Source organism: Desmodus rotundus, chromosome 4 (assembly GCF_022682495.2).
Source record: "Desmodus rotundus isolate HL8 chromosome 4, HLdesRot8A.1, whole genome shotgun sequence".
NCBI lineage: Eukaryota > Metazoa > Chordata > Mammalia > Chiroptera > Phyllostomidae > Desmodus > Desmodus rotundus.
The window spans coordinates 12,312,787-12,334,678 of NC_071390.1; the positions used below are offsets into that span (position 1 = coordinate 12,312,787).

The 21,892-nt window shown below is 38.9% G+C and overlaps 1 protein-coding gene across 4 annotated transcripts; it reads left to right on the plus strand.

Annotated features, from left to right (window-relative positions):
• Positions 1-68: 68 nt before the first annotated feature.
• On the plus strand, positions 69-21,259 carry DCLRE1A (DNA cross-link repair 1A). Of its 4 annotated transcripts, none has more exons than XM_024555586.3 (10): positions 69-203; positions 745-1,845; positions 3,674-5,371; positions 6,449-6,582; positions 7,630-7,748; positions 10,952-11,092; positions 12,581-12,726; positions 13,527-13,681; positions 19,509-19,650; positions 20,663-21,259. In XM_024555586.3, exons 2-10 carry the CDS (start codon positions 1,383-1,385, stop codon positions 20,821-20,823), a joined length of 3,159 nt encoding a protein of 1,052 aa, XP_024411354.2. In that variant the 5' UTR covers positions 69-203; positions 745-1,382; the 3' UTR covers positions 20,824-21,259. The 4 variants fall into 4 exon arrangements, 3 of the variants coding, with proteins under 3 accessions (XP_024411354.2, XP_024411355.2, XP_045047297.2); XM_024555587.3 differs by having other exon boundaries at positions 1,291-1,845; XM_045191362.3 differs by lacking the exon at positions 69-203 and adding an exon at positions 290-535 and having other exon boundaries at positions 1,291-1,845.
• Positions 21,260-21,892: the final 633 nt, after the last annotated feature.

The window sequence follows — 21,892 nt, forward strand, 5'->3', positions numbered from 1 at the left end:
GGTTTAGTGCTCTAGAAGCTGTAAGAAAACCATTCCCCCCACCTTTCCCTTTTCGGACAAAAAAATAAGACAAAATGAATCCTCAGGACGTAATAGGGTACAGGTTTTTTCCCAATAATTTTTAAAGTTCGGTTCTTAGACTGGCATCAGCCGATTCGACACAGCTCTGGCAGCAGGAAGCAGTTCCCGCCAAGACTGGAAACGTAAAGGAGAACGGTAAAAGCCTCAAGAGAAAGGCTTTTAGAAGTTGGGGGTGACTGGCCAATGGCTTTGGCTTATACACAAGTTCAGTAATTTGTCGCCCTGCAGTGCTGAAAGTGCGGGAGCGAATAAATAGAGTGTCAGCAGCGCAGGAGGCAGGGGGGCGCCGAGGGAGCAGCCGCAGCCGCAGCCGCTCCCAGGGGCGCTGTTGGTGGCAGGTGGGCTGCGGCCAAGATCCCTGCGGGCCCGGCTTCCGAGTTCAGAGGGGAGGGCTGTGATTGCTTTTATGGAGTGGAGTCTGCTAGCAGCTCCTTCGCTTCCTGACCTGGAGGGGGTAAGGCCCCCTCCTCTAATCTTGCAGCCCGGAACGTGTAAAGAGAAGGCAGAGCCCGTGGGAGGCAACGGGCAGGGGAACCTTGGTTTTGACGCTGGTGGAGAGAGGACTGGCCACCTGCAGGGCAGACCACCTCTGTTGTCTGGAGTTAGAAGTGTGGCCTCAGGGCAGGCACGACTTAACATACTGGAATTTTGTTTATTGTGCAGTGTTCGTTCTTTGCTGCTGGAGGAAGATGGTGGACTGACCCAGGAAATTGAAGTTGTTGACTATCCATGAGTCATGGATAAGGGCAATTATGTCTATTGGGAATCACACACCTGTTTGATTTTGCAGTGACTAGGGTTAATTAGCAAACTGAGGCAGCCATTTGGTGTTTGAAACACCCGCTGAGCCAATCGCCCAGGGACTGTGGGTGGATTTGTGAGTTATTTGGGCGGTTGCACAGTTGACAGAGAACAGCTAGGAGCTTTATAACAATTTTACAAAGCTCGTTCTAAGACTCCCATTAGGGCTTACTTTTCAAACTATTATTGATACTTATTTTTATGAATCAAGTCCTGGAAAAGACACAGTAACTGCATGAAATAGACACAAAAATAGAAAACTCAGATACTACCCCTGTGGTAGATTCTCTTAATTTTATTGTATTAGGTGTTCTCAGTGCTCTAAGTTTTGTAGTTTGCCAATATATTCATTACCAGACCTTTATATTTTCATCAAGTTAATGGGTATTTTGTTCCTTTTTTTAACAGCAAAATAATTCAATTTAAAAATTTTGTTGCAAGAAATAGACTCTCAATTTACTTGAGATTAGTGCTTCTTTAATGATAAAAATCATTTTACCATGTTAGAAGACACCTTTTCAGAGGACAGTATCTGGGAATACAAATCCAAAAGAAAACCCAAATCAGCCCATACAAACAGCTGCTCTGAGAGTGTTCCAAAATCTGTCAAAAAAGCAACCGGTGGAAAGGGTCAGTCAAAACGAAAGAGAAAGAAGAGAACTGTGGAAGCTAAAGAGAAGGTGAAGGACCCTGAAGTGTGCCTTGGAGAAACAAATAGTCAGATTTCTGTATCTTCTAGTCAGAATTCTAGCTGTGAAGACGGTGTCCAGCAGTCCCAAGGCAAGGAGACCACTCCAGGAACGCGCAGTAGGACTAGCAAAAGCAAACAGGTTTCTCCAAAGATACGGCCAGTTTACGATGGCTACTGCCCGAACTGCCAGCTGCCTTTTTCCTCCTTACTGGGTCAGACACCTCGATGGCACGTGTTTGAGTGTTTGGATTCTCCACCAGTCTCTACAACAGGTAAGATTACAAAAAAAGACAGCGGTCTTTAAATAGGCCTGCAGCAGGCCAGGCCTGTCATCAGTCCAGGGAAACAAGCAAGGGAAGCAATAAACTGAAAGAGAGATGAGACTCTGTGAGTACAGATGACTTAACCCTAGAGGCAAACAGGATAATGTGCGTTCACCCTTCTTACGCCTGGTGAAACAAGATAACAGCCAACAGTATAACTGTAAAGAATTTTGAAAACAGTCTAAATGCATTTCATTTCATAAAAGTCCCTAGCCGCCTGAATTATTTTTCGTAAATGCTAATTAAACACATTGTGCTAGATACGCTCACTTTGTTTACTTTCTTGACTCACAACAATTGCATTGACGGCTTCTAGATGAGGGCTCTTAAAAGTTACACATCTGGTCCATTTTATTATCTTTGATCAAACAGACTTCTAGAGAATTATGAATAGAATCCAGTCTCCTAAATGTGGTTATGTTGGATGCAACATACTAATGTACAGGAAGAGGAACTGGGAAGGAGTCTCAGTTTATTAAGAGTCTAATAATAAAAAATGTGCTCATTGGCAACTGAAGTGATGCTATTTTTTTTTATCTTTTAAAATATGTAATGTCATGTTTAAAATGTACAAAATTCAATTTGGAGTATGTGGAGAATGGGTTATGATTTGTGTATTTTACAGTTACATATACAGTACATAGATTTTTAAATCTCAAAGAATTAAAATTCAGTAAAGTAAAAATAATACTCAGGATGCCTTTTATGTTAAATGTGATTCAGAAGACATTTTGTTTTTAGCCTCTGTCATTTTAAAGTTCTGCATGAGGACGCAAAAGACCACTTAAAATTTGGCATTAGCCTTTCTCATAAAAGTATAGCAAGTGAAAGCCTCATCAAATGTTACTAATTTGCTTTTAAGTGGCTTGAAAACCAGAAATGGAAGTTGGAGTCCCATGGCACACACCTCAGGGTGAAATGTCTTATAGATGAAACCACCTCAAAGATACTTTTTCTTTTTATTGTCTAAACTCTTTTGAATAGTCTCGTATTTAAACTCTGTCCTATAACAGAGGAGGTAATTTTAAGTTAAGTTTTAAGCAATGAAGTCTTTTAATTTAATGTAAAATTTTGTGGGGGAGGCAGACAGGGGCAAGAAGGGATCGTTATTTTTGTAAACCTGAAAATAAATGTACAAGGGCGTAGGTGAAGATGGGTTCCAGAATGTTACTCAATCATGAGGATATAGTGGGGAATGGTTTCCAGATTATTAAGGCCTTAGTGATCACTTTATCAAATTGAATTTCAAAGCTTAGAACGGAATCTGAATTGTCCAGGGTGTGAACAGCTATAACTAATTAAGAGTGTTATTATTGTTATTGTATACAGTGTGAATATTAAATAGTGGAATCTAATTTGCTTCTATAATTGTCATAAATCCGTGTTGCTCCATAAGGAAAATTGGGGTAGGACTTTAGTTCCGTGGGAGATATATCAGTGTTTATTCTTTATTGCCTGAGCAATAGGGGACTAGTGAAACTGCTGGCGTCCATTTGTAGCATCTGTTTAAGAAATACGTAACGTAAGCACGGCATGGATTTTCGAAGCAGCTCATATTTGTTTGATTTAAAAATAATAACGAGACCTTGCAAAAAGAGGCTGGTTTACGGTTATTTTATCCTGCTCTTTTGATTCGTGTAAAGGTAGCTGTTGTGCTAAGGCCTCAAAGTAGGGCTGCTGACTTTACACTTACGTGTTAATTTATAATCCTGATTCTGCCACAACTTAGTCCGGACTTTGGTATTCTAATACTAATTTTCTTTATTACGATTTTCAGAGTGTCCTGATGGTCTTCTGTGTACCTCAACAATTCCTTCTCATTACAAGAGATACACTCACCTCCTGCTAGCTCACAGTAGGGCTGGTAACAGTCCTTTTAAGAGTCTGTCACAGGGGTCAGGTGCTAGTTTCATTGAGACTAATTCACGCTTTCTTTGTAACCTGGAGCAAGGGTGGTCTCCATGTCAAAAACGAACTGAGAACTTAGAAAATGTTTCAGTTGATCCTTTGTTGGTGACACAGTGTCTAAGAAAATCTCAGTCTCCAACGGAAACCAAGAAAAAGACTTCCTCTTCAACAAACACCCAAACGTCCCAACGAGCTCCACAGTTCACACAGTGTGTTAAAAATGACAAACTGGTAGGAGTTGGTTTGCCTCTTGCTGGAGAATTGGACGGCCAGCACACCTCAGCACATACACATTTGCCGTTGCCAGAAAATGACTTCGGCAGCTGTGAAATTTCCTACTCTCCACTTCAAAGTGATGAAGAAACTTATGATCTGGATGAAAAGCTGGATGATTCACAGGAACTCTATTTTACACAAAGCACTAAAGGTGGCAGCCTAGAGGAAGATGACAACAGCTGTTCTTTGTTGAGAAACTTCCACTGTCCCTTACTGGGGGAGCAGGAGGAGAGCGGCCCTGAAGTGCAGGGCATCTTAACCCAAGATAAATACAATGAAGAATTGTATAAATACAACACTCTGAACAATTCATCTCAACTCTTCCAAAAGCAGAGTATTATTTGGGCTCACGCTCCAGCGTACACTGATGATGGAAGTTTCTTCTTGTTTCCACCTGCATTAGCAGCGGGGCTTGCTGCTTCTAGTTATCAAGCCACTAAAGCAAAACCTGATGAGCCAGAACTTCACTCATCTCCATCAAATAAACAGAATCAGATCATTGAAGAATCAGCTGTTTACAATCAAATTTCTCTCCCATTACTTAAGAGTAAAATGTCAAAACCTTTTGAAAGCCAGGGAGGAAGGTGTCTTTCTTTCCATCCAACCCAAAGTCAAATTAGAGAGTTATCAAGTAAGAATTTCAGTGCTAAGAATAACACTAACTCAGCATGTTTCTGCAGAAAGGCATTTGGTGGTATGCTAGACAGTCAAGCAGATGTTTTAAATACAGGGACATTTTCTAGTACACCTACTGCTGCCAAGTCTTTGAAAATGTTGCCACCTAGTCCTCAGTGCAATGCAACACACCCTTCTACTAAGGTAATGAAGCAAATGGATATAGGTGTGTACTTTGGTCTACCACCTAAAAGAAAAGAAGAGAAATTAATGGAGGAAGGTGCAATAGAAGGGATGGGCTTCAAACCACTTCTAAGCCCTAATAAAAAGAGGGCCAGGCAGTGTAAGAGGAAAGCAGAAAAATCTTTAAGTGATTTAGAATTTGATGCAAAGAATTTAAATGAGAATTGGCAGTCTGTGGAGCTTTCTAGTCAGAGAGCCCAGCGTCAAAGAAAGAGGCCGAGAAAGTCAGACTCACTACAGGAAGGAACACAGCAGAAGAGGTCAGATTACATTATTAACAAGATAAAAGCTGGAGCAGGCCATTTAAGTCCAGACCAAGTTTTCATAAAGTCAGCCAGCCGCAGGCTGCGGAGAGGCAACCCGAAAATCCCACAGACAGCTCATGCAGAAGAATTAAGAAAAAGGACGTGTCCGTTCTATAAGAAAATACCTGGTAAGTTGAAATTTCTCAGCCTTTTCATACCCTTGTAATTTTTCATGTCTTCATAGATGAGTTGGTAGGAAAATGGGTGGTGAAATGAATTTTGTTATTGAAGGAACCGATGACTTTTCTTCTGAAAAGAATATAAAAGAACACTGCCAAAACATACGTGGTTTCAGGAAGATTTTTTAAGTGCTTTATTGATGGTTTAGAACTATACTGTGTTCAAAACATATAGAGAAGAGCATTTTTGTACATCATAGCACTAGTTAGTCTTTAATAAGTATTTTGATTGATCGTATGTATTTTACCTGAGTCTAAAACTGGTACGCCATGTGTTGATAAGTCTCAATAGAATCATTTGCTTTTTCACTTGCATATAATTGGATACCTCAGGAACACACTTGGGAATTTCCTTCATGAACACATTTTAGAACAGCTCGACCTTTCCTTAAAATTATTATTATTGCTCCTCTAGGGAGACTTTTTCAGGCTTTTTTTTTTTTTTTCTTGTTTCCTTTCCTCTCTCCCACCCTACTCAATGAAATGTAACTACTACTGATACACTGTTTGTCTGTTGTTGTACTGAGGCCCGTGGCAGGACCACAGACCGTTGTAATCTGTAAGATTATTTGGGCCGCTCTCATTTTGCCCCTGTAGAAGCCTGTCACTGTCACCCGCATCGAGCATTCGTGTTTCAGAGAAAATTAGCATCCTCCTTTGGCTATTTTGCAGAAGTAAAGGGATTTAGGTGCCCAGTAAGTGTCGGGAAAATATTGAAAGAAGTAGTATTCAAAATGAAACAAAAAAGTAATTGGTTTGTAGTGCAGTATTTTGATTTTTTGTATTCATATTTTTTTGATTCATTAAAGCCTATACTGGGATATTTAGTGGAAACTTACAAGACTCCTTTTCATCTCTAGTATCACCTTTTGCTGACTTACTCTGATGCAAGTTTTAATTTAAGTTATAAAGTGAAGTTAGAAGTGAGGTGTGAAGACGTTGGAAGGTTTGGTGTTTGTAATCCAGCTGAATATGTTTTCCTTCGCTGGTGTTGCTCAAGCGCTTGTGTTGGTGTTTGCCTTGCAGGAACTGGCTTTACAGTTGATGCCTTTCAGTACGGACCGGTTGAAGGTTGCACAGCCTATTTTCTCACCCATTTTCATTCCGATCATTATGCTGGATTGTCTAAAAACTTCACATTTCCAGTTTATTGTAGCGAGGTAAATTTTAGTATTCTGCATTATGAATTTGTGGAGTGCAATGAATTTCTATGCAGTCTGGTTAAAAAGGAATAATTACAATGGTAAGATTTACCATTCTGGTAGATAAGATATGAGATAACATTCCACATTGAGAATCTAAAATTCAGTGAGTTACTGTCAATTGTTATAAAAGTGTTCAACAATATTTTTAGTATGTGGAGACAATAGATAAACTACTTCCCAATTTACTAAAAAAAAATATCTAAGTTTCATTTAGTAAACATTTATTGAGTGCCTAAAAAATACTTCAAGGCAAAGTACCTAACTTCAAGGAACTTACAGCCTTAGGGGACACATTCACAAAATAATAGCAGATGGGATAAGTACTGGAACAGACAGAGACGTGGATGGAGTGCCTGGAAGTAGGTAGAAGGGAGGGCTGTACTCTGTCCCAGTCTAAGATGAGACAAAGTTTCATGATGAAAGAGGTATCTTGAAAGGTGAACATTTCACTGCATACTACTAAGAGCTTTGGCTAGAATTTGATTCAATTTTCACAGCATTCTTGAATTATCCTCTTTTTATTAATGAAAGAATTGAGGTTAAGTGACATGCCCCAATCCCAGCGCTAGTCATAGCAGAGCCAGAATTTGAAACAGGTCTGTTCGATTCCAGAAGCAGGCAGAGTGGAGTTTGTTATGAAAAGGCAGACATCTGAGAAATAGACCCATTCCGGGCACTTCAGGTATTTCAGAATGGCTAAACAAGGTAGGGTAGTAGGAGATAAACCCGAAGAAAAGGGGAGGGCCAGATCATGAGGGGTGTTGTGTGTCATGCCAGGGAGGGACTCTTCACGGGTAAGAGAGAGCCAGTGACAGTATTTAAGCAGAGCTGTGGCACAGTCATCTTAGGAAGGTTCTCCTGGCGCTCCGGAGGGTTTACAGTGGATCTAAGTGGGAAAACAGGGAGATTACTGAGGTGCTTGGGCTCTAAACTACATATGAAATAAATACATATTTAGTGTTTTAGTGGATCAGCAAGCAATAAGCACATTGGGTTTTGCAGATAACAGGCAATTTGGTGAAGAGCAAACTTCATGTGGAAGAACAATATATCCATCCCTTACCAATGGACATCGAATGCATGGTGAATGGTATCAAAGTTGTTTTGCTTGATGCCAATCAGTAAGTATTAAAGTTGCCTAAACAACAGCCTATGTTTTTTAATATTCAAAAGGAAGACACGTTAGTATGGTTACTTAAGAACTTCTTTAATGGAACTAATAGGCTTGGTATTTCTTCAAACTTGACTTAAACATGTTTCTCCTTTTGAAAAAAATAATTTACCCAATTATAGGTAAATGTGGAGATCTCCTAAATATTATTTAACCCATTTTTTATCCAGTTTAAATTACTATGCTTGACATATGAGACTCCTTATTTTTTAAAAAAATATGTTAACATGTCACTGCTGTTCTTTAAGAGATAACCTTTGCCATTTCCTTTAATATCACTTACATAAATTAACAGCTGGTACTCCAGGTACTAGAAGGTTTTCTTTTCCCTTTAAGTAATTTTTCAGAGTTTTGACACTGAAGAACTAGAAAACTTTTTTTTGGAAACCATTTTCCTCTGTCCTTCATTTTTTTGAAATGTAAAGTACTATCACTATTTACATTGCAAAAATGCAGCTGTCAACTTTTCTTCTTTCTACTTTTCATACAGCGTAGCCTCATGTACATCAGAAATCATAGATGCTCAGAGAATTAAAATTGAGGCTGAATCTAGGTCTCCTAAAATCGAGGCCAGCGCTCATTCTTCGGGTTGCCTTAAGTTTTTATCTGCTAACTTTGCTGCTGACTTTTTAATCACCAGTTATGGCAACTCCAGTTATAATTTGTTTAGTCAACCTTATTGAGATATAATTTACATAAATAAAATGGACTTATTTTCAGTGTTTTCTGAATTTTGGCAAAAGTACACACCCATGTAATTTCCACCACAATAAAAATACAGAAACTCCAAAAGGTTTCCTTGGGCTGTTCCCATGGATCCCCAACCCCACCTCTGGCCCAGGACACCATTGATCTGTTCCCTATCACTATGGATTAGATTTGTCTTTCCTAGGGATTTATCTGAATGAAATTATACAGTGTCTGCTCTTTTATGTCTGGTTTCTGTCACTCATCACGCTTTCGAGGTTTGTCCATGCAATTTTATGTATTAGTAGTGCGTCCCTTTTTTTATTATTGAGTAGTATCGATTGTATGGATACACTACAGTTTGTTTATCTACTCACCTCTTGATGGGCATCAGATTTTTGTTTATTGATTTTGTATCCCAAGAAGATCTTGCTAAACTTGCTAATTAGTTAGTTGTAATAGGTTTTCCATAGATTCTTGAAAATTTTCTGTATATCCAATCATGTTATCTGTGAATGAAGGAAATTTTGTTTCACTTTCTTCTATTCGGAGTGCTTTCTTTCCCTCTTGTTTACTGTGCTGGCTCAGACCCTCCGTACCAGGATGGACAGGAATGGCGAGAGCAGACACTCTGCCTGGTTTCCGATCTTCAGGGGAAAAGATTCATTCTTTCCCCGTGAAGCATGATGTTAGCAGTAGTTTTTTCACAGGTGCCTTTTATCAGGTTGAGGAATTTCCCATCTACTCCTAGGCTGCTGAGAGTTTGTAATCAGGAATGGGTGTTGAATTTTGTCAAGTGCCTCTTTGGTATTGATGGGATCATATGATTTTGCTCCTTTCAATGTTAATATCATAAATTATAATGATGGATTTTTTTAATGTTGAGCCAACCTTGCATTGCTGGTGTAAAACCCACTTGGTCTTCCTGTATTACCCTTTTAAATGAACACATTGATGGATTTGATGTGCTAATATTTTGCTGAGAAATTTTGTGTGTGTTTTCGTGATAGATACTAGTCCTTTTTTTTTCTTTTTTTGTAATGCTTTTGTCTGGTTTTGATATCAGGGTAATGCTGGCTGTTATATGCGAGAGCGAGATCTCTCGTTCCAGGAACTGACGGACTCAGACTCTTAAGAGATTTATAGATGGTTTATTGGCCAAACAAAGTTTTTACCTGCGCAGGGGCGAACTCTCCTATGAGAGCCGCGCCAAACGCTCACAGGCTAGCTCTTTTATACAGTGAGAAGCAAGCAAGCAAGTTACAAAAGCAGGTGTTGCTGTTATCTCTGCATAGCTCTGAGCTCTGGAGGAGTTTTGCTCTGGGTTCAGGAGGAACTATCTGTCTGTCTCCTGTTGATAAGCTTATTTCGGATGACGACTTGTCTCTCTTCCTTATCCATTCTAGTGACCTTCAAGGTTTTCTGTTTAGCAATGCTTATAATTGTCTAGCCCTTTTTCCTAGCTCTCAACACTGGCCTCATGAAGTTTCACTCCTCTGTTTTCTGAAAAATGGTTGTGTTATATTTGGTATTCCCTAAGTATTTGATAGAATTACCCAGTAAAATCATTGGGGTCTGAGGTTTTGGAGCAAGGAGGTAAGGGGAAGATTTTAATCACAAATGTAATTTTTTTCCTGTGTTTTTTTTAGAATTCAAAATGAAAGTCCCTGTGTCTTGGCAGTAATTTCCAAACCCCACTGTGTCAGGGGTCCCTGAGACCACGTCTGGGCTCAGTGGTTCACTAGGACTCACGAGACTCAGTAAAGCTGTTAATCTTGTGCAGCTTGTCACAGGGAAGAAATACAGATGGAAATCAGCAGAGGGAAAAGGCATAGGGCGGGGGGTGAGCCTGGGAGAGACCAGGCACAAATTTGCAGGTGGCTAGCGGAGTGGCACAGGTGTGTGTGATTCTCCCGGCAGCACTGTGTAACAACACTCACGGGGCGTGGCCAACCGGGGAGGCTCACTGGAAGCTTGTCCTTGTTTTTATTGAGGGTCAGTCATGCAGGCATGCCGTGCCGCCTGACTGAGGCCGACCTCAGCTCCCAGGCTCCAGTCCCCTAGAGCAAACACGGGACTTCACCACGTTGTTGGCCTGAACTGTCTGTCCCACTGACAACACACAGCCCAGGCCTCCAGCGTACACAATGCGCCCTTAGCAGAATGTTCCAAGGGCTCAAAACTCGTCCCCCAAGGACTCGTCCTAAAGACAGACACTTCCTTGTGTGGAGCTTGAGAAACCGGACCTGCTGAAATCAGTCCTTTCGGGCAAACTCGGTTTTTGATGTTGTTGTTGTTGTTTTGATGTCGTAAGCTTCCTTAAGGACAGAGCTACATTTTCTCTGTAGCACGATGCTTTGTCCTTGCGGCCCGCTAATAGTGTATTACCTCGAGAGTGAAGTGAGCACTCTTCCTTCGGGTGCTTTGCGTGTGCGAAGGCTGTGTCTTTGACCTGCTTGTGTTCAGCTGTCCAGGTGCCGTCATGATCCTGTGTTACCTTCCTAACGGTAACATCATACTACACACCGGAGACTTCCGAGCTGACCCCTCCATGGAACGCTCTCTCCTTGCTGGCCGGAAAGTCCACACGCTGTATTTAGATACCACGTAAGAGGAGCTGTGTTTGTGCTTGCTTTTCCCACAGGCAGCATGGGCCATGTGTGTTACGAATAATTTGAGCATTTGCTTAGGTAATCAGAACTATGGCTTTTTGTCATTTATCATTTTAAGGTTTTTTATCAGGAGGATGCCGTTTGAAAAAAAAAAATCCTTGCTTAAGGACAAATTCAGGATTACAAATCTTAACTGACTGCAGTTTAATTCTCCTTATAACTGCCTTTTGAAAACAGCATCCTCCTCCTGAAACCAGGAAACCCCACTGGGGGCGGACTTCAGGAGAACACCCTTTGCGTTATCCTCTCGGAGCATCTGTGACCACAGGGTGCAGTTGTGAAGAGAGAGCTGAGGCCAAAGTACCACTCCTTCTGAGCAGTGTTCAGAATTCGTTTCATTCTTAGAAAGGTCATTCCTGTGTGACAACTTTGAATTCTTAAGTGCTATGAACATAATGGTGTAAGCCATTATCTTTTTATTATGTATTAAAATACGTCACCAATTTGTTAGAAATTAATTATGTTACCTATTTGAACCTGTTTCAGGGAGAAATGGGTTTGGATGGCCTATTTTACTAAAAGGTAGTCTTCCCACATCCTGTTTTCAAACACTAGCTATTTTTCCATTCCTTTGTATATACTTTAAAAACCAGGTGAATTAAGAAAATAGTAAGTTTTTAAAAACCCTTTTCTTGATACTTAGTACTATTCTACATAGAATTCTGAATATCTTTGTGGGTTTTTAAGGAGAAAGGATTAAGATTTTTTTTTTTTATTCTGATGACGGATCAGCAAAAAAGCATTTTTGGAAATTGGGAAAAATACATTTCCTTGGTGTTTGCACTTTGTGACTCTTTTAGTGAAGGAGCACTTGTCATCTCAAATATGTATAGACAGTAAGTAGTCTTAGATTAGTTTTTCATTGGATGTTGTCATTTTGAGGCGCACCCAATTGGATTTGTTATGTTCCTATAATGTATTTCTGTATCTTCTAAGAAGAGAATAGAACCACGTGAATATTAACTGTTTGATTTAAAGCTACGTCATCATATTCATGTTGTATTTTAATATTTTAATAATTTTTTTTGCTATAGCAGAGTCCTTTAGTACAAAAATAATCCCTATCAATAGATGATCTTTGATAGTGATTGGGGTTAAAGAAGATACTGAGGTTTATAATTCAGAGCTAAAATAGCTGTCTGGCTAGAAACATTTTTGAAGGAAAAAAGGCAGTTTCTTTATTTGAAGGTGATAAAAGAAGCGTAATGAAAAAAGCACCCTGCAAATGCATAATCCCAGTGTAAGTTGTGGGTAGCCGCCGACACTACTCTAAGCACAGGGAGTGAGGACTGGCAGTGGTGGTTACACTGTGCTGCCGTCGCTTGTCGTTTTGTTGGAGCTTAATTTCTGAGAGAGCATCCAGTTTAATGCTCTGGCTTTCGCGTTGCTCTTCGAGTAAGTGCCCTGTATTTCCGCGTTGCAGCTACTGCAGCCCAGAATACTGCTTTCCGTCTCAGCAGGAGGTTATCCAGTTTGCCATCAACACTGCCTTCGAGGCTGTAACTCTAAACCCGCGTACTCTCGTCGTCTGTGGCACTTACTCTATTGGAAAAGAGAAAGTCTTCCTAGGTAGGTGTTAGCTGTATCTAATTTACATTAATATATTATAAAGATCAGCTCTTTTTGCATAAAGCGCTTTCACTCTCTGTTTCTTGTGCTTGGCATTTATTTCCTGAAATGGTTCGTTATTACCTCTGAAGTTGAAGGAAAATTTGATAGTTTGATTCATTTAAACTTTGAAGGGATTAACTTAATGGAAACATTTGATATGTGTTTATGATAGCCTTCATATCTATAAATGTTTATATAGCAAACACTCATGCTCCATCAGTATTTTAATAAACTTTGAAAGATGTCTAGTACATAGTTGTGTTATTACACTATTCTTTCTTTTTCTTCTTTTTTTTCCCCTTGTGTTACTGCATTCTTTGATGAAAACCATCAATTAGTTATCTTAGAGAGTAGTTTTAATTTTTGTTCCGAAGTGATTTCTGGATATGTAACTGTAGTTTTATCTAAATAGTACTGAACTATTTTGTAAAGTACTTTCCATTTTTTCTTACCTTAAGATATGAAGTGATGAAACCAGGGTTTTAATTCCTCCAAATTTGGTTTCTTCCCTTCTCCTTTACACATTTTGTAGTTTTTAAAAACTAGGTTTTTAAATATAAGTTCTTTGGTTTTCTTACAATTTATTTCACACAGTTAACCCACAAAATTATTCAGCCTTTTTGAGATGTTAAGGCAAAAGTGTGAACAGTTTGAATTTCTTTTTGTTTGGTAAATTCTTATTTTAAAATTTGGTTAAGTTGTAATTATTTTTCATAAACTGTAATTTTAGTATTTTTAACCTTTTTCTTTGCCTATAGCCATTGCTGAAGTTTTAGGTTCAAAAGTGGGCATGTCCCGAGAAAAATATAAAACACTACAGTGCCTCAATATACCAGAAATTAATTCCTTCATCACTACAGACATGTGCAATTCACTCGTTCACCTTCTCCCAATGATGCAAATTAATTTTAAGGTAAGCGCCCAGAGATACGTCTTTTTAGGATGAATGAGAAAAGGTAATGTGATGATTGTAAACTGGAATTCCATTTACCTGCATTTAATGTAGAAGAATCCAATTACTGTGAAGTCACCGTCTATAGTAAATTTGCCCTAGAAAATCTTTTAAGGCAAATTGAAAATGTCTTTAGTTTTCAGCGTGTGCAGTTCCATATGGGAATCCACACGCCCGCCAGGAGGTTAGGGACTGGAGAACTGGCACAAGGAAATAAACAGGCAGGAAAGTATAAGGCTGTCTGGGCATTCAGACCTCCTGTTCTTAAGCTGGTTCTCCGCCTCTTCCTGGGTGAGGGGGGAAATGAATGGAAAATTCTAAGAGGTTCTTACTTTTTCTCAAGCCTATTCTGTGTTACTATCAAGCCCTTACAACATTGGCGTCTGTTGGAAATTTACTTGTGAGGATTAAATAAAATAGTGGAAATGCCTCCTAAGAGGAAGTCCTAGTGTCCATTCTGAGGTGTAAATTGAGATGCATAAGATATGACCTCACCTTGGTTTGGGAGGGCTTGTCAGAATTATTCATATACTAAGATTTATTCCATTTGCTGACATTTTAACACCTAGCAATGGAATACATCAAACCTGTGTAGTAAAAACGATTCAGAACATAATATATACAAAAGATCTATTTTCATTTTTTTTTGATAATGTTCATGAAATACTTTTGTGTGGGAACTTTTTGAACTAGCTTAGGATGCTGATTACTGTATCTGTCTTATACTTGATAACACTTGTATTTTGTAAAGAAAATGAACATTGTAGATCTATCCCTTGTGTAAGGAAATTCTAACTGATTCCTAAGGTTAAGGTAAAATTTTTATGGCCTTTTTTCATGAGTATATAATTCATAAGAAATTTCAGGGGTAATCAAGTGAGAGTTTTGTTCATTGGTGTTTATGCCCGCCTTGCAAACTTATGTTATTTTTAAAGATTTTATTAATTAATTAATTTTTAGAGAGGGGAAGGGAGAGAGAAAGAAAGGGAGAGAAGCATCAATGTGTGGTTGCCTCCTGCGCGCCCCAAGTGGGGACTTGGCCCGCAACCCAGGCATATGGCCTAGACTGGGAATCAAACTGGAGACCCTTTGGTTTGTAAACCGGTGTTCAATCCACTAAGCCACACCATCCAGGACGCAAACTTATTTTAAATTTGGAAGGCACCCAATTTGTGTGGAGGCTAATGAGATGGTGATTAATCATAAAATGAACAAATATCCTGAAGAAGCTATAGCATTTTTTTAGTTATTTTATTTAACAGCTTTAATGTCTAACTTAGTTTGTTCCATTTGAACAAATTATCCATTTAGGAAGACAATGGGGGTGTGGGAGCATTATGGAAATGAAAGGCCTAGACCTTTACAAGAGTGTTTAAAAGTGCCCTGTGCTGCAGAGAGGTCTTAGAAGAGAAGAAGGGCCGTTGGCACATCTTTGGTGACTTGTATAGGAGCTATTGCAGTGAAGTGATGCTGGAGAAGGCCAGATGGCCCAGGGCCAAGGAGTGAATGAGAAAGTGTACAAATGACCAAATGAATGGGAAGATGCACAAATGGCCAGCAAGCACATGAAAAGAGCTCAACATTGTTAGCCCCCAGGGACCTGCGAATCAAAACCACAGTGAGATATCGCCTCACTGCTCAGTGGGATGACTAATGAAAAAGACAGGCAAGGCCAATTGTTGGCGATGATCCAGACAGATTAGAAATCTCATGCATTGCTGGTGAGACTGTAAAATGGGGCTGCTGCCATGGAAAACAGTTTGATAATTTCTTAAGGAGTTAAGCATAGAGTGACCATATCACCAAGCAATTCCAGTCCCAGGTATGTGCCCTAGAAAACTGAAAACACGTCTGCACAGAAATTTCTACATGACTGTTTACAGCGGCGTTATTCATAATTACCCAAAAGTAGAAACAACTCAAATGCCCATCAAATGATGTAAGTAGATAAACAAAACATGATGTCCATAAAGTAGGACTATTATTCAGCTATAAAAAGTAATGAAGTACTAAATATGCTGTATGTGAATTCGCCTTGAGAACATTATGCCACGTGAAAGAAGCAGACATAAAAGGCTACATTTTGTGTGATTCCATTTATATGAAATGTCCACAATAGGTAAACCTGTAGAGGCAGTAGGTAGATGGTAGTTGTCAGGGCTTGAGGGAGAGGGAATGGGCTGTGCCCGTTAGTGGGTAGGTTGTTTCTTTTTGGGGTGGTGCAAATGTTCTAGATTTAGGTAGTGGTGATGGTCATACAACTCTGTGAATGTACTGAAAACCGATGAACTATCCACTCAAGAAAAAGACTGGACGGGCATTTATCTGCCTTGAAGACAAAAAAAAAAAAAAAAGGAAGGAAGGGAGGAAGGAAGGAATGAGTAAGTGAAGAAAGGGAGACAAGAAGCATACATGGATGACGGCTGTGGAGCAGAGCCAGGCGTGGTGCTGGCCGGAGGGAAGCACACAATGGAGTCTGCGTGTTTGTTAGCTGCAAGAGAAGAGGATTTCATGCTGTGAGGATCGTGGAGAAATTGAGGATATGTGAGAGAAGGGGATAATTAATGAAGTAAGGTTTCTGAGAAGGATCTGGAAGCACCGTTAGAGGGATTCATTAGCCTTAAAGAGGAAAAGGGTCACCTCTTGGTCCTTGACAATTCCCTTGAAACCTGTGACTTTTACAGACTCTACTGATTCGCACTGTCTGCTTTTAGAGATCATAGTTACAAATCCAAACTTAAACGAGAATTAAATCTTCTCACAACTACAAACTCAAGGTCCATTTTTAGTACAGGAATTCAAATCGGTTTTAATGACTCAGAAGTGTTCCTTTTGAATGTGTTTGGCATTTTTTAAAAAAGTGTCTTGGAAAAAGGAATGATCTGCAGTCATTGCCTTTTCTGCGTTTGTCATCTCTTGTTGGTATTGCCTTCGGGAGACCTTCCCCTGCCTCCGGTAAAGGAACCAGATGTTTATAACGTTCTGACAGTTTCGTTTCTTCAGAGCACAGGTGGAGCAGAGGTTGGTGGTCACCATGAAGCTGTATTTTAGTACTTAAAGTCATTCTTTCACCAGCCAAAAATAGTTTTGTTGCATCAGGGCTGATGACTCTTTGTAAAAAATATACAATTTCCAGGGTCTCTAAGGCATGCTTTGAAAGCCTTAAAAACTCTATAAATAACACCATTTGTGCTGTCCAGCTCAACCTCCCAATTATACAACATGCACATTATGTGGAGTTGACTACCACCCTGATGTAAACCAACTGACTAAATGTGGTACAACCTTGTAACAGTCTTACGGGTGATTCTAGTGGCATATACGGGACACAAACTGATTCCAATAAATGGAGATGAGTCATAGATCAGGAACTCTCTGTTCACTAAATCACCCTTCACAGAATCCCTAATGATGTTTTTGTGGTAACACTAATTTGTCTCTTGTAAAGCAAAAATTAGCCCTGGCTAGTGTGGCTCAGTGGATTGAGCGTTGGCCTGCAAACCTAAGAGTCACTGGTTTGATGCCCAGTCAGGGCACATGCCTGGGTTGTGGGCCGGGTCCCCAGTGGGGGGCGCTCAAAAGGCAACCACACACTGATGTTTCTCTCCCTCTTCCCCTCTCTAAAAATAAAATAAATAAAATGTTTTAAAAACAAAAATTCCTTCTCATTTAATTCTCCTGAGTATTTTTGCAGAGGTAAATATGAATAGATAAGTGTGATGATCTATTTTGAAAGCTGGATTCTCAGCTTATGGCATCATGTGTATAATTGCTCTAAACTTCAGTTTCCTCTTGTTTCCTTTTCTTTGTGAGGACAAGGGGAACAGGATTAGCAGTTGAGCAAACCACATTGTATTTGCTAGTTCCTAGACTAAGCAAGACAAAAAACTTGAAAATTTGCAAAGCCAAGGATAGTGTAATGAAAACTTAGTTATATATCTGTGATATATACCCCCCAAACTTTGGGGGGGAACAGTCATTGGTAAGAAGCACAATTATTTAATGGTATTTATTCTTGTATTGACTTCAACTTAATAAAAGATCATTGATAGAAAAAATAAAGGAATGTTATTAATTTATCAGTAAGATGTAAATGTCTGATAAAAACCATAAATGTTCAGCCTCTTACTAGTAATCAAACATAAAAGTGAAATGACAATATGTTTGTCTTCTACCAAATTGGCATTTTTTAAAGGTAATATTTCTATGCTGGCATTCAGAGAAATTGATGCCCCCATCCACTTGGATAGTAGTCAAAATTAGGGGGAAATCCTTGAACTCAACAATTTCATTTCTAAGAATTTATACTAAAAAATGAGTTCTTTGTGAAAAGGTCAAACTGTAAGGCTCCTAGGAGCTGGTGGTGTATTAGGTGAAGAGAGTTAGGAAAAGGTAAGAAGGGGCAGATAGTTTCTGTACAAAAGACCCAGAGGTGGGCTTTACTGACTGTCTCCTTCCCCGCCTAGGCCGTAAGCTTCCAGAGGGTGAAGGCTGCGTCCGCTCCGACCACAGCACCTGGCACTAATGCTGGGACAGACACTAATTGGATGAGTGAATAGGCAGGTGGATGAATGGGTACCAGCATTTTTTGGAACACTTTAGTGGTTCAAAGCATGTATGATTAAGGAAGAAAAAGACTTTGGAAATCTAAGATGATACTGTATGCAATTTAGATTTTTTTATTATTTTAAATAACACTAGAATTTTACTATAAATTTACACTAAGTCTTTTAAACTCTGGGTTTAGTGTTAAGACTAAAGAGTATTAGATTTTTTTTATATCCCTTGTACTATTATTAACTGGATTTCTTTTATCTTTCAAACACTGGGCTTTGATTATTGATTCTCTAAGAATTTTATCAAATATCATCACTTACAATGACTTTAGTTTGGAAAGTTTTATATTCTACTCATGATTTGTTAGGGAAGCATATTTCTTCCAAATGTAGCAGCATGGAAAGTTTAATATTATTCCAGTTCAGACTTGAAGGTGCAGCCTGAGAAGAGTGCCACTGTGCATCTTTAAAATGCATGTCTGTGTTGAGTATATGAAACTGTTCCCATCTGCTATTCCTCTGTTGGTCCTCTCTTGGTGTACATGCATAGGAATACGTTTGGCTTCATGTTTATCAGGGTTAATATTTGTATCTAATAGGAATACTATTAGATGCTAGTATCTCTGATTTTAATATCCTAATATTAGTAGAATTTGGAGAGGTGTGTTTTATTTTGGTAGCCATCTGAATTGTAATTTTTTTTAAATCCTCACCCAAGAATATGCTTATTGATTTTAGAGAGAATGGAAGGGAGGGAGAAAGAGAGGGAGAAAGAGAGGGAGAGAAACGTCGATGTGAGAGAGAGATCGATCAGTTGGTTGCCTTTTATATGTTCCCTGAGCGGGGACTGAACCCACACCCTAGGCATGAGCCCTGACCAGGAACCGAACCTGTGACCTTTCGGTCTGCGGGATCATACCCAACCAACTGAGCCATACTAGCCAGCGCTGAATTGTAATTTTGAAATATGTAATTACTTATGTAAAGTTGTCTCATCTTAGTTTTTTTTTCCAGACTCTTCTTAAGCTTGCTTAACTTGAACTAAGCAAAGGTGAAAATATTTTTTTCAGTGATTTTATTTTTCCGAAGTAGGACACTAGACTGTTGCAAGCTAATGCTTACCAAGTGCGAACTTCCTGTGACCGTGCCAGTGTAACATCTTTATTCACTGTTTTATCCCGCATAGCCCATCTTCGTGACCATTCCATCGATATCCTATTTTTATTTAACAGGGTTTGCAGAGTCATTTGAAGATGTATGATGGGAGATACAATCAGATTTTGGCTTTTCGACCTACGGGATGGACACATTCTAATAAATTAATGAGTATAACAGATGTTGTACCCCAGACCAAAGGAAAGATCTCAATATATGGTATAATTTTTAAATTTGCTCACTTCTCATGTTTGTAATTACATTTTTTAGAAGGGCTATAAAGTGAAAGATGAAAAAAAAAAACAGGCATGAAAGAATCTTTAACAATTTAAGAGTTTCAGTTTGCTCTGTGAACCCTAAACCCGAGTCTCTAGTATGTAATAAACTGACATAAAGGAGTGTGACCAGAGTAAACAGTGACCCACAGAGGTCCCGCTGTTTGTGGGATCAGTGAAACGGAGAGGAAATTCGAGAACGACCTGAAAGGAGGGCGGTGCAGTTGTGTGCTGCAAGTGTAGAGGGCGCTGCAAAGCCCAGGAGGGTAGATGCCGTGGCGGTCAGTTCAGACTTCACTTGAATTTTGTTCCTCTTGGAGGAGGTTTGCCCTTGTCCTCAGAAGCGGGCTTGCTGCAGTAATGGCTGATGGAAACACTTCTGATAAGTCACTGACCCAGTGATTTACTTTCCAAAGACCCCACTTTGCTCAGCACGGGGCCCTTTCTCCCTGGGCCTGTGGTACTTGATCTTCAGTAAAGAGGATGAAGGGATTTTTTAAAGGATTTCATTTGGTTTCTTTTTGCTTATTTTTTATGCATGCAAAGCTTGGGGACTGGAATCCGCTTTCTTGCTCTAGAAATCAAGGGTCTCCTGCTTGTTCTTCAAATTTCACTCATACTTCTTCTAGGATTTTCTTGAAATTCATAGCAGAACAAAGCGCTTAAAAGGAAGAATTATTTAAAAAGAAAGGCCTAATTATAAATAAGACTCTATAGACATGCATATTATTGTCTACATAGAAAAGTAACAATTTTTTAATGTTCAAAGTTTTGTATCATTTTAATGTCATTTAATCGTTATTTTTCATTAAAAGATAAATTTCATTGTCAGAAATAAAGCATCAAGGAGTTTTTGAATAAAATACTCTGGATTGCTTTCCTTTGTTTTATTTTGTGCTTGTGAATTTTTTTATCAATTTGATTTTTAGTAGACAATCTTCTCTTTTGTATTGTAGGAATTCCTTACAGTGAACACAGCAGCTACCTAGAAATGAAACGTTTTGTTCAGTGGCTGAAGCCCCAGAAAATCATACCTACCGTGAATGTTGGCACCTTGAAATCTAGGAGCACAATGGAGAAATATTTTAAAGAATGGAAATTGGAAGCCGGATGTTGATGTTACCTCAAAAGACTTGGGAGTAGTTAAGTAACTTAGGTATAGCTTGTTAGTAGTTAAATATTTAGTGATAGGAAATACATTTCATGTGACAAACCTCATGAAGGTCACTCATGTAGCTTATTTTCTTATTTACGTTTGAATAACATGTTCGTGGTGCTGAGCGCCTCTCAGCATCATCAGGGGTAACTGAGGCTGGTCTCCCCAGTCCCCTTGACTCCTACGCTTCCCAGTGGGGACAGTTACATTCTGCATCCGGCCCTTAACAAAGAAAATAAAGGCAGGTTCAGGGACCAAAGGGATTCGTTATAATGGATAATTAGATTGAAAACATCATATATAAATAATTATGTATCTCTAAAATTATTTAATATGGGGCATATTTTATGAGATAAAGCTTTTATATATGTATATGTCAATAAAAAATTAAACTTGCTATATAGTGTCTTGGTTTTTAGGATTTATAACTGCCTTTCATGCAATTTTATAAAATTCAGTAAAAGTAATTCGACATTTTACTCTGAAGATGATGCAAAGAGCCTAGATAATCACCCAATAAAAGACGGAGGAAGTTTCCATGAATGATGTTTATCTGAACTATTTATTCAAGATACCAGATAACTAAAATTTTAGATTGTGGTGTTTTTTAAAGTAAGATTATATAATTTTTTTATGAATCTTGATCTCTCCAACACAGATTAAATAACTGATTCAAAATGAAAATTTTAGGCCAGTGCGTGTTAAAAAATGTTTTTATTGGGTTTAAATGTGAAAATGGCTAACATAATATATGCATACGTGCGGATGTTATTCTTACATTACCTCTAATGGTGACGTTAATTTGGGGAGTTCTCAGGAATTTTTTCATGGAAAATTATTTTCAGTAATGATTCCGGTCACCAGAAGGGTAGTATTCTCCGTGAACTTTGTTTTCATGAGCTTGGATTTGACTTTGTTACCGAGGTAAGTGTCGTAGGGGTCACGTTCAGGGGAGGAAAAGTTTTCCAGGGCACAGCGGTAATGAATCAGTTTAACTATGTTCTCAGTTAACTTTAGTTATAGGTTTAAT